This window comes from Protopterus annectens, chromosome 5.part0 (genome assembly GCF_019279795.1).
Source record: "Protopterus annectens isolate FY-2018-M chromosome 5.part0, PAN1.0, whole genome shotgun sequence".
NCBI lineage: Eukaryota > Metazoa > Chordata > Ceratodontiformes > Protopteridae > Protopterus > Protopterus annectens.
Window position 1 is genome coordinate 693,819,828 of NC_056735.1, and position 15,897 is coordinate 693,835,724.

Sequence of the window (15,897 nt, forward strand, 5' to 3'; positions counted from 1 at the left end):
TTAACCCAGACACCAGATATAGAACAATTGCATATCAAACGGAACACATGCATATATGGGACCACGGTTTTAATAACACCAACATGCAGGTACATTGATGGCACCATGCCACCAATGCTAGGGAATTGCAATATAGCACATGCGTCAAAACAGATTTAAAAAATTATCAACCAATAGGACATATGTACCAACATAACAGTGGAGTCATCATGTTCCAGTTGAGGTAGGTATTTATTGTATTGTTGGAGATATGGTGGGGGGGATGTCAATTAACTAGTATATTCCTGTAGTTAACATTACTTTCCTGGCCAGTGCTGTTATCTGTATCTTACAAGTATTACTACACTATCCTATTGCCTCAGTTTGGACAGTGATATAGCTGTTGACATCTATAAACATGAACTGATTTTACCTACACTATACATCTCTTACCTGGTATACCTGTGGGGGAATTGTTTGTTAACACTAACTGTTTCTACGCATACTCCCAGATTCCAGGTTGATGTTATTCACATAATTTTCTCTCTCTTTTTGCACAGACCCTGGCCATGTCTTGATCACATGCAGGTGAACAGGGACATATGTAGACTATTGCCCTCTTCAACCTTTAGTGACTTACAACACTCTTATGCAGGATTTCCTACATGGTTATATTATGTAGCACAGTGTGGGTGACAGTGATCAGTGATACCTTATTATTCAGAGCAACTGCAACATTCACAATTCCATGCAATACCAGTGTAAACAGTACCAGTACAGGGTATCAAGCTTTTATTTCTTGGCACAGTATTCGTATCTGATGTACCTGTGGGAGCAATGTTTGTTAGCACTACCTGACTGTTGCCACATAATGTACCAGATTTCACATTAGTATTATGCACATACATCTCACTCTGTTACTGCACACACTTTGGTCACAATTTGACAACATGGGGGTATAAATGGGACATACGTGGCTTATTATTCTCAAAAGATTTTGGGAGGTTGCTAGTGTGACATGTTTGTTCTCATAGATGTGTGACAATCAGTTGTATTTCCTGTTGACTGCCTAAACATCTGGGATCATCCCACTGATTTCCCAAGGGGACAGGGTGAAGGCAGCACATATGGGCCAATATAATGGACATATCTGTACAGTTGTGGGGCATGATTCTGTATGCAGACTACTACCACTCCCAGGATTCAAACCATGGCTGTGTGTGCTATAAATACAACATTTCATGTCTCAGTTGCATGTGCTATTGAGAGTGTGTTATCTGTCATTTCACTGTTTTCTGTCTATGTGTCTCTCAGTTGTACTAAGTGACCTCTGGGGATTACACCAGTCATATACAGACATTCCTACACATTCTATTTATGTTGCACAGTGTGGGTAACAGTGCTCATTACAGCCAAGTGACGTCTCCAGGTGTTTCTGCAGTTACACCCTAGTGCTCCTCTAGGCGTCAAATATTGCCTGTTCATATTTGCATTAACAATTCCAAAACCATGTTACATACAAGCTAACGGAACATTTTATCTTGAAGTATACATGATAGCAAACACAATTGTATTGTTATATGACCTCTGTCAATGGGTATTTGTTAAAAATGTAAGGTGATAACTTCAATTTTTAAATGCTGAAGCCTCGCCTACTAGGAGTTAAAGGTACACACTCAAAAGAGCTCTACTGGAGGGAATGAGTTAATACAACAGTACTATTGATTGCAAATCTACATTACCATTTGATAGCAGAGTATACACATGCAGTGCAGCAGTTAGACCTTTATTGTCAGGCTATTATGCTTTTATTTACATACAAACTATATGAGACTCTTCCTGCCATATTCTCAGGTGTATGCAGTACTTGCCTTAAGCAATACAGGTTTTATACTGGCAATTCATTTACTAATAATATTAGATTCATTTCGTATGACAGTACATGCAAGACTATTACTGACCTGCCTAATTTCGCAACCCCTACAGGTGACATCTATGGGCTTCCTGGTTCACGGCCCACTCACTTGCCACTGTGAAGGACATAAGAGGAATATTTAGCCATACCTATCCATAATATACATGAGATGGCAATTATTAAACAGGTAGTGGAGTGATACTTACACACAGCTGGGACCTCCCCTGTCCTACTAGCCTGTTGGATCCACTGATCCATGAGATCCCCCTTTCATCGCTTCTGGTCAGCATAGTGATGCCTGACCTGCTCACCAGTTCAGGGTATGCCAGTGGCACTGGTGAGGTCATGGGTGAGATGGTCCCAGGCTTCCACCTTATAGTGGGAACCCTGGTCCTGGCCTTGCAGCAGTCTCTGCTTATGGTTTATGACAAGGAGTCCTGTCATGACTCTGGACTCCTGGATGTCCCTGCGCTGCACCTGGAAGTGCACTCTCTCTCCTCTTTCTGCCATGGTGCCTGCAAGGGAAAGCTACAACCAGTTATGAGATGTATTCCCACCTGTTGGGTTTAAGTAGGGCTGAATTCCCACACTTTGCCATGACTAGCCGATTTTGAAAAGGCTAAGCTATGGGCAAATCTGCTTACCTAAGGTTGGCATTGTTTAAGGGGGTATACCACTGGGCACATTGAGTTAGCTGGCCTACACATTGCTTACACCTCCTAAGCTGACCTGTGCAATGCTTAGTGTTGCTTAAATTTTACTTTGCATTATATTTGCTTTTTGGCATTGATTTATTATTCATTACATCATATATATATATATATATATATATATATATATATATATATATGTATATATATATATATATATATATATATATATATATGTGTGTGTGTGTGTCTGGTATCCATGATTCATGTGTATGTACACTGTATAGGGTTCTTGTGTTTAATAGGGAACTTCAACACTCTATTACAATTACACCTCACATCTGGGCTTACTCCAGTACTCCAGTTCACATATTTATGTTATGTAGTAGGTTATAGAACATATGACTGTATACTGATTCCTTTCACATGTTCAGTTTAATTTTACTATAGTGAAGGTTTGTTTGGTGATACCTCAATCTTATGTACTGCTGTGATGGCTTGGTGGTTAACTGCTGTGACTGTAGTGCATAGGGTTCAAGACCTGCAAGGCTGTTCATTTTGTTGCTGGGCAGAACAGTGGCTGTTGGATACAGAGTGAATAAGGCACTTTTAAGCACTTGTAAGTGGGATTGTGTGGGTCTGCATGAGGCTAAGCAATGCTAACCTCTGGTTAAATTAAATATGCTTACAGAGCATTAGCTTCCATATTGCTTAACCTGTGTGCGCATTGTTTACCCCCGCGCAAACGGGCTTAAACCCGCTTACTTGTGCTTACACATGCTTACTCCCACTTACTACTGCTTTATAGTGCTTATACTTGCTTACTAGTGCTTACTCCCGCTTACCACTACACTGATTTAGACAGTAATGTCTAATAGTTCTTGGGAAGGTGGAGATTTGGAAGCTGTATGGAGTTATCATTCATTACACATTTTACCTTCCATTTGTATCCATGATTCCTGTGTACATATACTGTATGGGGCACATGTGATTATCTGTGGACTTTGCAACATTATGACACTGACACCTCACGTCTGCATTTAATGCAGTACTCCATTTCACAAATATATGTTATTTAGTAGGTTATGCAACTAAAGTATTGGCCATAATGTGGTTTGACATGGAAAATGGAATGTGCTGCAGTGGGACTCAAACTGGGAATGCCTGCTAGTAAAACAAATGCTCTGCCCACTACACTATTGTTATACTGCTTCATTTACATATATCTTCCTTTTTATCCTCCTCAGCCATTTAATCTGAATTAACCGTAGCTAACCGATGGGCAAACCCATGCACCTACAGTTAGATTTAATCAGTTCCATAAAGAAATAAAATCGTATCTTTATATTGTTTGTGTTTACTATTGCTGTTGTGCACATGGGGGGATGTTGCTGGGGTATGCGGACACCTATGAGCGGTCTTGCTCATTCTTTTGGGCTTTCTGCAGTTCTTCATTGCAGGGGCGTGTATATTCTGAGAGCTCTGCTATCAGAGATTCCCCCTGCACTCTTACATGCTCCATGTAAGATTAGGAGCTCAGGCAGCGTACCTTCATTAATATGAATGGCGTGCTGCCATCCTGCACCAAAACAGCCGCTTCTGTGCAGGACTAAGCTAGTCCTGCATGGAAGAATAGTAAATCCGGGGGTATGACTTCATTATTGAAGTAAGAATATTTAATGCAAATTCTAAAACTTCAGACACATTTTTTCAAAGCACCAAAAGTGTAAAAATAAAGCAGCAAATAAATAGGATGAAGTAATAGTAGACAGTAACTGTCAAGTACATAGTGGTATGAATCCGTTTTTTTTTCCGATTTGTATGAATTAGAATAAGTGTGAATTTTCAATCTTTTTTAAATTTGACAAAGTTACAGTAATATAATGTGCTTCATTTTAAGTATAATCAAACTTTAGTCATACAGAGGCATGACTACGATAGGGTGAAGGAGGTGGGTAGCCAGGTGCAAGGTGTTAGGGAGGTACAATTGGCATGGCTGCTGATGCTGCATTTGTATGTCATGGTTGAAGCACTAATATGCTTTAGCAAGCCACATGTTCTCTTTGCAGGAAAAGGCTTGCTGCAGTGGTCATCATCTTGGAAAGACTTATTTTTTTTTTTTTTGGGGGGGGGGTCACCAGACAGCTATGGCTCTGTAGAAATAAATTTGTGCGTGTGTGTGCGTGTGTGTGTGTGTGTGTGTGTGTGTGTGTGTGTGTACATATATATATATATATATATATATATATATATATATATATATATATATATATATATATATATATATATATATATACAGAGAAAGAGAGAGGGAGAGAGAGAGTCAGAATATATTATAGTGTTAAAAGAAAAAAAAAAAAAAAGAAATGAAACCCTGTTATAATGGTGAGCCCCCTGTATGTGAACCTAGCAAAAGCAAAAAAATAAACTTTAGGTTTGGCAGGATCACAGCAAACAGTGAGGCTGTTACACATTTAACGTGGCTGTGTAGAGAAAAAGCAACACTTTACCCTCTGTGAAGGAGGTTCTGCCTCCACCTGCTTTTAATTTAAAGTTATGTACTTATCATAATGTTAGATATGTATTGTCAGAATCTTTTGATCTGGATGATTGAACTGACAATGACACTAGTTATGCATCTGCGATCGTTTATTTTTTTTGTTAGAGTGCTGAGGAAGAACATTCTAAGGAAATCTAATACATGAAGGGAATATGAGATTCTAAATAAATAACACACTTCTCTTGTTTGTCATGTGGATGGGGGTTCTCCCTCCAAGGGACCCTTGTGAAAACAATACTTCATTATTGTACAAGAGTGGTCACCCAAAACTCTGTTGAGGTAAACTGTAGACTAGCTGGTTGAGTATATGCTGAGTACAGGGAAGACATTTTAGGTGTTAGAGCTCTGCAATGTGTGGGTGCTTAGGACAGGAAGTTCTGTACTTAGAGTGAGAAGCCCTCATAACAGATGATAATATGAATTTTTGTTTAATTTATTACCAAAACTCATACACTTGTAGGTCTAATTTTCACTTACTCAAAAAAGCAACTGCTTCATCTCCCAAAAGCCTCATCTCCAATTCCTGCATAGCTCTCCCAACACCCAGTCCTATATACTGCATAGCACTACCAGAACCTAAGCCCTGCACCTAAAACATCCACCCATTTCCTAATCCAGCTACTATGTCTCTAATCCTAAACCTTTATCACCTTTTTAACATTTTATCCACAAATAGCTGCCTAAACCTAAAACTCAACCCCTTCCTAAAATGAACTTCCCTGATCACTCCCTAACCCTAAACTCCCTTCCTACTCCCTAATCCTATACCCCTCCCACTACCTAGTCTTAACCCCTCTCTCATTCTCTCCCCACACCAGTTTACCCTAACTTATAATCCAGTTTGAACATAAGCAGCAATCCCTCCTCATGGCTGAAAGCAGCAGCCTACCTGAGATACATGATGTTGAAGTCCCTAGGTTTGAAACAGTGGGCTTTGAGCACTTGCAACTCAATGCTTGTAGTGAAACCATGCTTGTATGCAGGTAAAAGCTGAATTTCCTTAGTGACCCACTTAAATGGAATACATCAGAATTCTGAACTAGTTTTATTCATTAGCTTTCTCCGGAAGTCATTTGTAGACTCTGCATAACAAGTGACACCTTTATTCAGATTAGCATCAAAAGATCATTATTCATAGCAAGTATTTTGGTGAGGTAGGGCTACATAGTTGGTAAAATGCCTTTTCTAACATTTATGACTTTTTGTCAGGCTTTTATTATAAATTCCATCAAACTTATATATCCGATCGATAGTTTACAACAGAAAATTATTCATGATTGCAGTGGCTGTGCTAAAAAGCTGACTGGCCGATTGTTAATGATATGGCAACTGCTCCCATTTTTTCCACTTGGAACATCAAATAGACAGTCAACTGACAGTTACTTACACCAAACCAATTGCCACCAATCATACTGGACATTCCTTCCCATGAGTGAAAGGCAGCTAGTGAAAGCTGCATAGCTGTGATAGGAGAAGGTCCTAGAGCACATCACATTCAGTTGTGCAAATGTAAGAGAAATCTCAGAGATATTGATCCCACAGAAAGCATCAAAATCATTGCAGCACAACATTCCAGTCTGCAAATGAATGAAATGTTACAGCAGGACTGTTTTATAACTGATTATGTGAGGTCTGCTGTCAAATGCAAGAGGACAAGAATTACATTGCTCCTCTTTGAGGATTAAAAGATCATTGCTCTGGCCTTTAAAAATCACAGCAGGGAGAATAAAAGAGGAGTACTTTATTATCTTAATATAACTAAACTAGTTGCCTAATACTACAAAATTGATAAATTTGCAACCAACCAACCTTATTAAACACAGTATTGCCATTGCATTAAAAAATTAAAGTGGCTTGAACTCCCAAACCAGTGGACATACTCACAACGAATCATTGCCCACAACCTATTGTGCTATCCAGACAGATGCCCAGTATTACAAAATACGCTACTGTAGTATTCACCACTACAGACCTTCAATCTAGCAATAATCTTTTACTATGTACAGTAAGACATTCAACACTACTGGAGACACTGTCTACTTTCATTGTGTGTCAAGCCTCTGGAATGAAATTCCCACACCGTTAAAACATGTAGAAAAGTTAAATAATTTCAAAACTTTGCTTAAACAGCACGTATGCTAAAGACATCTCTGTTCTTCCTGCTTACGTGGATAGCTTTACTCAGACTACTTTTCTTCAACTCTTACAGCCACTTTGCTTCCTGGTCTTTTTGTACCTTATCACTCCTCCTTATACTGCAATTATTTCCTAAAGTCTTACTTTTCCTTCTTCTCTCACACCCCACCACTAAGTACAATTCCTCTGCTGTCCATTCATCTCCCTGCTCATGTCCATAACTTCTCCTTTCATATCTCTCATCAATTTTTAAGATACATTCTACTTGTCTATCTTTACATTTTTACTAAACTCAAAAGCACCCCAGTCTGATTATTTCCCTCTTGCCATTATGCTATAAATACTTTAACTGTTATTGTGTTGTTTCGTTGTTCAATAATTAGCCAATTTATGTTAATTTTTCTCTTTTGTTTTTTGTGTTAAAATGTTATGTTCATGTAAGAAATATTTAAAGTAATCAAAATCATGTAAATAAGCTTATGCTTAGATGTTTTTACCCTGCAATTATAAATGAACATAATGTATAACTTAAATATGGAGCTTTTTCCCTGGGTCTCCACTGAAAATGGGTTTTACCCAGTCGGATTTTTCCCTTTTACCAAAGACAAATAAATAAATAAATCTTCTGGAATGAAAGGTCGTCATATCCTAGACTCCTATATATTTACTGATAAGACAAATTGCATAGTTTTTTTTTAAATTTATTAAATAATGTATATATTCTTGAACAGATCTATCTTTATGAAGGAAAATAATAAATCTAGGAGGATCAAGGCTAAATCTGAGGTCAAAATGAGCAATCCTGCACCTAAATCATAGCAGTTAAGAGGTCTAATAAAAATAATAAAAGACCTCAGATACCTACAAAGATGTCCATAATGAACTTGGAACCATTTTTAAGCACTTTTCATATGTCTTATTCAAAGACATCTTTGCAGCTTTCTCTATTGCTCTCCAAATGTATTCATAGCAAATCTTGGTTTAACATTAAATCGAGCCAAAAACCACTGAAAAATGTTGGCAGTGAAAATAATTGTCTAAACAAAAAAGCACTCCCATAGCCCCTCAGACTCATTCCTGACTGCACAACTTTGGGGGTAAGGAGAATCTTTCTCGGCTACACTGTTCCATGATCTCACTGAAAACACTGGCCGATTTTCCATGATAACCAAGATGCACTGAAATGTACTCGACATTTCCCAGTTCTGAGAAAGGTACATCAATTGTATCCCTAATCAAAAAAAAAAAAAGCAAAAAAAAAACCCCCAGAAGGCTAGACATAGACAATCAGGTGGGACTAAAATGAGACTGAACCCTAGGTAATCAGTGCCCTACACTGGAAAACATATGGACATGCATACATACATACATACATACATACATACATACATACACACATTCATAAATAAATAAATAATGCATGTTTTTAAAGAAGACATGCCATTCTCCTTCATAGGTTCATAGGTTTTTACTAGGCTAATGACCACAAGTGCCTTTTTAAGCATAGCCACGCATCCCAAATCTCTGACAAGTTCTGGTGCCCTTGATAACTGTAAACTGGCACTTGGGAGATGAAACATTTTAGAAGCAGGGGTATGGAAGATCAAATATGTACAAGCAGAGGCCTGGGACATGAACCATATACAGGCTGCCTGTGTCCATTAGAGAGCTAGGTGCCAAGTTTCCTGTCCCCCATCCGATTGTCCAAGTTGCACTTGAATTGGGTTAGGGTGAAACTCTGCTCCACATAGATATAGATGGGGAACTTGTTCCAAAGAAGGGTTAGTCTCTGCGATACATACCTGTCTCTCGAGCAAGTCCTATTTATATCACAGGCAACATTTAAATCTTTAGAATGGTTAATTCTGGTGCTGTATATTTTGCGGATATGCAGGAGGCCTATCAGAGTGGGGTTTGACAATGCCTTATATGCCTTGCAAAGATCTCTCCTCAACAGCTTGTAGGAGACAGAATACAGGGATTGGGCCTTAAGGTGGTCTGCATAGGACATGTTACTTATGCTCAGTATTTTTTCATTGAGGAACGTCTGTGGATGTTCCAATTGCTTTATAAGCTTGGTTAGGTACATACCAAAGGGGACATTGTACTTAATGTTAGGTGTGAGGAATTCAGAATACAGTGGAACAATGATTTCCTTGGACCAAGATGCCATACATTTGTTTATAAATTGCATAACATCGAATGATTTCTTCACTACTGTAGACTTGTGAAGGCCAAAAGCTAGATTACTGTCTATGTGCTCCCCAAGTCCCTGACTACAGGGTCAACTCTTAGGGGTGTGTTGTCAATATGATAGATACCAGGGGTGGATGACTTCCTGAAAGATACTATAATGAATTTCTTGGCATTTACTTTTGGTCCATGGCTCTGACACCAGTTATTTGTCTGTGTTAGCCCTTCCTGGAAAACATTTGTATCAGTGGGGATTCAATAACAGCTCTTAATTTGCAATTATCTGCAGATTTAGTCAGCCAGAGGCCACTGACATTGACTTTCACTTTAGAAAAGTAAATGCCAAAAAGGAATTATCCCAGGACCAATCCCTGAGGAAATCTTCTTGTGACTGGCCTCTTTGCAGAGGTGGACTCCCCAATTCTAACTTAAATTGTCATGTCTGTGAACCAGCTGGCTATCTACTGGGTGACATAAGGGTTTTAGGTTCATAGGTTAGGTTCATAGATTAAGCTCCTGCGAGCCATTTTTAAGCTTAGCTAATTATCCCCTTGTGGAACAAAAAAACAGCAACCTTGCTTTGTAGGCAAATACCATAACCATTAGGCCATCCTCCCAACCCCTTTTACTAACTTCTTGAGTTTGCCAATGATGCCTGAATGAGGTATTGTGTCAAATGCCTTGGCCAGGTCAAGGTAGGCAATGTGAACCATTTTGCCATCATCCATTGCTTACCTTCTCAAAGAAATCCACCAAGTTGAATAGGCATGGCCTGCCCTTGATGAAACCAAATTGGGTTGGGTCCAGTGTCTGGAGGTTTCCTATGCCATTACTGATCATTTCCATGATATTTTTTTTCTTGGCTTTGCATATGAGACTAGTGAGACATATGGTTCTGTAGTTTCCAGGGTCTGTAGATGGCCCACCTTTCTGCAGATGGATGACTGTTATATTCTCTATTCATGCAGCATGAAGCATATTTGGAGGCTACAGTTAAATAGCAATTCCAGAGGGCCTGGTAGGTCACATTTCATGCTATTTAGAAGGTATCGTGGGATATTGTCTGGGCCCACTGATACAGTGTTCTTGGTCTTTGAGAGGTCATTAAGGACCTGGTGCATAGTGTTAGCAGGGAGGGTTACACTTGATGGTATTTTGTGAGGGAAGGTTGAGAGGGAGAGAGTGGTAACGCTGGAGCTGAATTTATTGGCCAGTGGGTTTGCTATATCTTCTGGCTCCTCCTCCTTCAGTTATTAAAAGAAGATACCTTCCTCCAGTTACATCACAGACCAGCACATTTTAGACTGGGCCATGTGGACATGGAGACTATAAGGGACCATGCTGAATGGTGTGTGAACACAGATGACCGAAGTGGTAGAACCATGTGAAAATATACTTGGAGCCTGGTGAGACATCCAGTTTTGGGCTATAGAAGTAGCATTGCCAATATCCTGGATGATGTTCATGACCAAGAAAAGCAAGCTTTGTGCCTTCAGGTGGCAGTGATGCCATTCTACCAAATATCTGTTTTATCTGGCTGTTTGTGGCTGTCATTCCTGCATCCTGACCCTCCCACAGCCATGAAAGATATAGACTTTGGAGGTAGACTGGATGAAGGCTACATTGTGCTTCATTTAGGCACCTATGGAGGCAACATTTGTCACCAGTGACCTGAGCAACAGCATGTGCTCCCTGTCCTTATACACCATTTCCCTGTCCCCTTGATGCATGCTGTCCCTACATCACAGAACACATTCACCATTTCCACAATACTGTGGATAGCAGCTATTTTCTTTTGTATCACTGACCTGCCAAGTATCATAACTATATCATGGATGGTCTAAAGTCATGTGGTGCAAAACCTCTGTTTATTCCCTGTGATGGATATGTACACATCAATAGGAGTACCTATTTCTGATGTGCTGTGCAATCAGGACACAGGTAGAACCCATGATGGACTTTTCATTTTCCTGGGCAGTGAACATTTCCAGGTATTGCCTCCACTGGGTGGCCTTGCTTGTGCAGGTATGACTGCGGGCAAAACATGTCAGTCATTGGATGTCTATGATACATTGTGGATTGTGGTGTGGCCACTATCCACCCTATTTATTTACATTTATCTGGTGCACTTAGTGCTATGCAAAGCCTTTCCCCAATTACATGTTACGGCTATGCCTCTTGATATGTCCCTGGAACCATAAAACCCATGTGTTTCACAAGGGGTCTATTGTACCTGTTTGCCCCCCACACACACACACACAGCTGTAGAGAGATGATGCATTGCCATGACAATGTCCTTGATTCCCACCTGCATGAATTTCATGATATCCCCCTCAGTGTGACTGGCACCCCCTATAGGGTTTGTTGTTCTTGCTGAGGTACTTTACCAGGAAGGATTCCTTCCTTAACTGAGTTAAGATGTTAAATCTAGAGCATATTAGCTTTAATTCCTCTCTTCATATCTTTGAGCTAATAAGCAGTATTGTGCAAAACAGTGTTGATACTTGATATTGTACTAACAAGGGCCAATTGATGCAAAAATTATACAACTGATGCTACCTAGTGCCACTGTATATACATCATTGCCATAGCATATTACATTAGCCAGCCACACTGCTGGTAGCCCTGTGTATTATGGTCACCATGAGGCATATGACCAATATACTTGTGCATGCAACATGTGTATACCCTTAGCACTATAATGCAGTACTACATTGTACACCATGTGATCCACAAATGTTGTGTCAGCACAAGCCCAACCTCCTTATTTAATAGGAAGCAGAGGTTCAGAGGAAAGTGCATGAATGTACTGTAATCATTTTTTCCTATTGTCTTTTGCTATCTTAATTGTTTTATATGTATACTAACTGGTATGCAATTCATTTTCCACTGGCAGAGAAGTGACAGCTTAGCAGAGCTGAATGTCACAGGAGGTGGATATAACCTTCCTGGTAGCAGGCTGTGCATGCCTTCTGTGACATACCACTGTAAAACAGTGACTGCAGCATAAGTGCATATTTATTCTTTCTGTTATATCATTCTTCAGGAACAGTTGGTGAAATGGATGAGATGAGGGCATACTTATATCAGTCTTGGCTGGACTATGCCTTTGGTACTGGGACAACAGTGGCCACCAGATTTTCCTTTCAGCAAGGGAACAATGATTCCATTGCTGGAAGTGACCTGGAGTGGTAAGTATTGATATCAGTGACCACTTCTCAGGAAGCGGAGAAAGGTTTCTCTTCTGAAAGTGGCATTGAGTGGGTCTGCTCTGGTCTTTCACTATCAGTTAAAAGACATGTGGCTGCTAAGGAGCACTGACAACTAGATGCCTGCCTTGACATTATGGAGTGATGTCTGTAATGACTTGCAGAGTTCTGAGACTGGCAGACTTCACCTGTCAGGCTACCAGAGTAACAACTGTCTCAGATGTCAGCTATCAAAGTAAGTGATGGCAGGATTTGTTATTGTCTGCACCAGCATGGCATCAAATCATTCCAAGATACTACTGTATCCCCAGCCTGGTGTTTTCTTTCCCTTATTTATTATTTCCCCATTCTTTGTGTGTTATCCAGCCTTCCCTATCACCCCTAATCCATAATTTGTATGCCTGTGTCTGTCTCTCATCCCTCTATACACAGAAGACAAAGCAGGTGGGGTAATTCGTTTAGATGCTTTATTACACAGAAACACACCAGGGTGGACATCAGCATCATAAAATATAAACAAACTGATTAACAGATAGACCTTACATACATACATGTTCACATTTCAAGAGCTTACTACGAAATGGCAGTCAGGCTCACATGTGCGCAGTATTTATACACTAGTGCAAGCACTTGGATAGCTTCTTAAAGGTACATACACACACACACACACTGATTTACATCCTCCCACTTAAAAAAAGATTGTCTTTATTAACTCATTACATCCGAGTGACGTCTCCAGGCATTTCTGCAGTTACCTCCTACTGCTCCTCTAGGCATCAAATATTACTTGTTCATACTTGCATTAATAATTTCAAACCATGCTACATATAAAGTGTCAGGATATTTTATCTTGAAGCATACATGATGGCAAACACAATTGTACTGATATTTGACCTCTGTCAATGAGTATCTATTAGAACTGCAAGGTGATGACTTAATTTTTAAAGGCTCAGGGCACACCTACTAGGAGTTAAAGGTACACACTCAAAAGACTTGTACTGGAGGGAATGAGTTAAAAGACATTGCAGTTAAACATGCATTAATATAGACATTAGAAATAAACACGACAGTTATGTCCAAGTCACTATATATCTGTAATATGATCTGGAGATATGACTGTATCTACTTACATAAGATTTAGGACTGGGTTTAGCAGCAGCGACAGTCTTCAGTAAACAACTCATATCAGGAACTTCGGGATTCATAACAGGAATTGGAATACTATCTGGAACTTCTTCTAGTACTGGAACATTGGATAACTCACTCTGAGATAAAGAGTCTTTCTCACAGGCTATATCCTGTGATATAGGCTCGGATACTGGTAGCAAATGTTTCTGATTCTGCCTAAATTCTGCTCCTTGTAATTCCACAATGTACAATCTGGGCTCTGGGCAAATACTCTTCACGACTCCCATCTGATCATAACCTCTGGACATTTGCATCCTTACCACTTCTCCATCTTGCAATGGACTGACCAGTTTACTGGTCTTATCATAATAGGACTTCTGGATTAAATGCTTCAACAGATTGGCTTTCAATGACCTGTTGTTTTTGACACATGGAACCAACAATTGACTATTGATTGGCAGGGCCGGATTAAGGTCGGTGCTATTGATGCTACAGCATTAGGCCCATTCCTGAAATAGGCCCAGATGAAAACAGACGAGAATTTTCTGGAAGCTGAACAGTTTTCCTTTGCTATATTAGCCTCAAAATAATTCTTAGAATGAAATTTGGAGTCCAACTTTCGGACACCTATACACAGCGTTACTTATTATACAGTTACTATTATTCTTTGCACTGTGACATAACTATAACGCCGTTGTGTTTATTGTTAACCAAAGATTTCAAGTTAATGCTATCAGTTTTACGTTAAACAGTTTACTTCATGATATCTTTCTTACTGTTTTTCGCATGCTTGCTATGGCGTCTCAACCCAGTGGATGGGATAAAGTGAAAAAGAAAAGGAAAGAAGCAGCAGAACAAGAAAAGCTTTTGGTGAAAATTCCAAAATTTAGTTCATACTTTGGAATACGAGCATCTTCATCTCAATCATCTGTATCGGATGCTATTGAGAGTTTGAGTGCTGCTGAAGACCAGGCCAAGCAAGATGAACCTGTGGAGGCAAGAGAAAATAAAGAGTGGGAAAGTTCAGAAGAGAGAGAAGAGGTGAAAGGAGACGCTATCGCTGAAGCACTAGCACCGACGCTGGAGGCTTTCACCAATGATTTGGGACAGTGAGGTGAAATCAACGCTGACACTAGAGAATATTGGGCCAAGAAAGGTCCAAAAGACTGCCAACACACTGAATCGAAGTTTGAAGAGTGACAGATGATGCCCAGGTGAGTTGTTCCAACATTGATGAACAAAGACCTTCTTCGTGTGTACGCATCCACTCAATGGCAAAAAATCCGGTGGACAATGGTTGTGCTACTCGCCTTCGACAGGGAAGGTGTTCTGCTTTGCATGCAAGTTGTTTGGTGGCAGTGCTGTTCAAATGACCAAGTTCGTTTCTGGTGGTTTTGACAATTGGAGGGCAGGCAAATCCAGAATAAAAATGCATGAAAGCAGTGATGGTCATTGCGAGGCTATGTTGTCCTTTGCAAGCCGACAGAGGGAGGCCAGTCATCTTGACCACATAGCCGCCAAACAGGTCGAGGAAGAGCGGTGTTACTGCCACAAGATTCTGAAGTGGTTCATCGATGTTCTGATAGCCCTAGCTGAGCGGGGTCTTGCTATAAGGGGTGCAGATGAGATCATAGGTTCAGCTCATAATGGTAACTACCTTGGCATCATTGATCTGTTGGCGAAGTATGATACTCTGCTGGTTAGCCATATTAGAAAGTATGCAAACCGCGGGAAAGGTCATGTTTCCTATTTGTCATCCACAATTTGTGAGAAACTGGTGAAGCTCATGGGATAAAAGGTGCAGGACACCATCCTGAAAGAAGCCAAAGAGGTGAAGTATTTCTCTGTCTCGACTGACTCGACACCTGACGTATCATGCCTTGATCAGCCATCAATTGTTATGTGCTACATTCTGCCGTTGGGCTCAGTTGAATGGTTCCTGACATTTATGCCTATGATGATGAGACACATGGCTGAGCAGATGGCTAGCATACTTCTGAACTTTCTGAAGGAAAAAGGCTTGGATATTGCTAACTGCAGAGGCCAGTCGTATGACAATGCGTCAAACATGTCAGGACGATGCAATGGTGTCCAGGCAATTGTGAAGCGAGAATGTAAATATGCTGC

General features: G+C 40.1%; 1 protein-coding gene across 1 annotated transcript in view; it reads right to left on the reverse strand.

The window, feature by feature from the left end:
- LOC122802180 (toll-like receptor 7) overlaps positions 1 to 14,558 on the reverse strand; it is a 43,427-nt gene extending 28,869 nt beyond the window's left edge. Inside the window, exons 1-2 of the mRNA XM_044071849.1 lie at positions 14,547 to 14,558; positions 13,773 to 13,940 (exon numbers count right to left, since the gene is read on the reverse strand). Of these exons, the coding sequence (XP_043927784.1) occupies positions 13,773 to 13,940; positions 14,547 to 14,558 (180 nt within the window). The remainder of the gene's footprint in view (positions 1 to 13,772; positions 13,941 to 14,546) is intronic.
- Between the last annotated feature and the right edge of the window lie 1,339 nt (positions 14,559 to 15,897).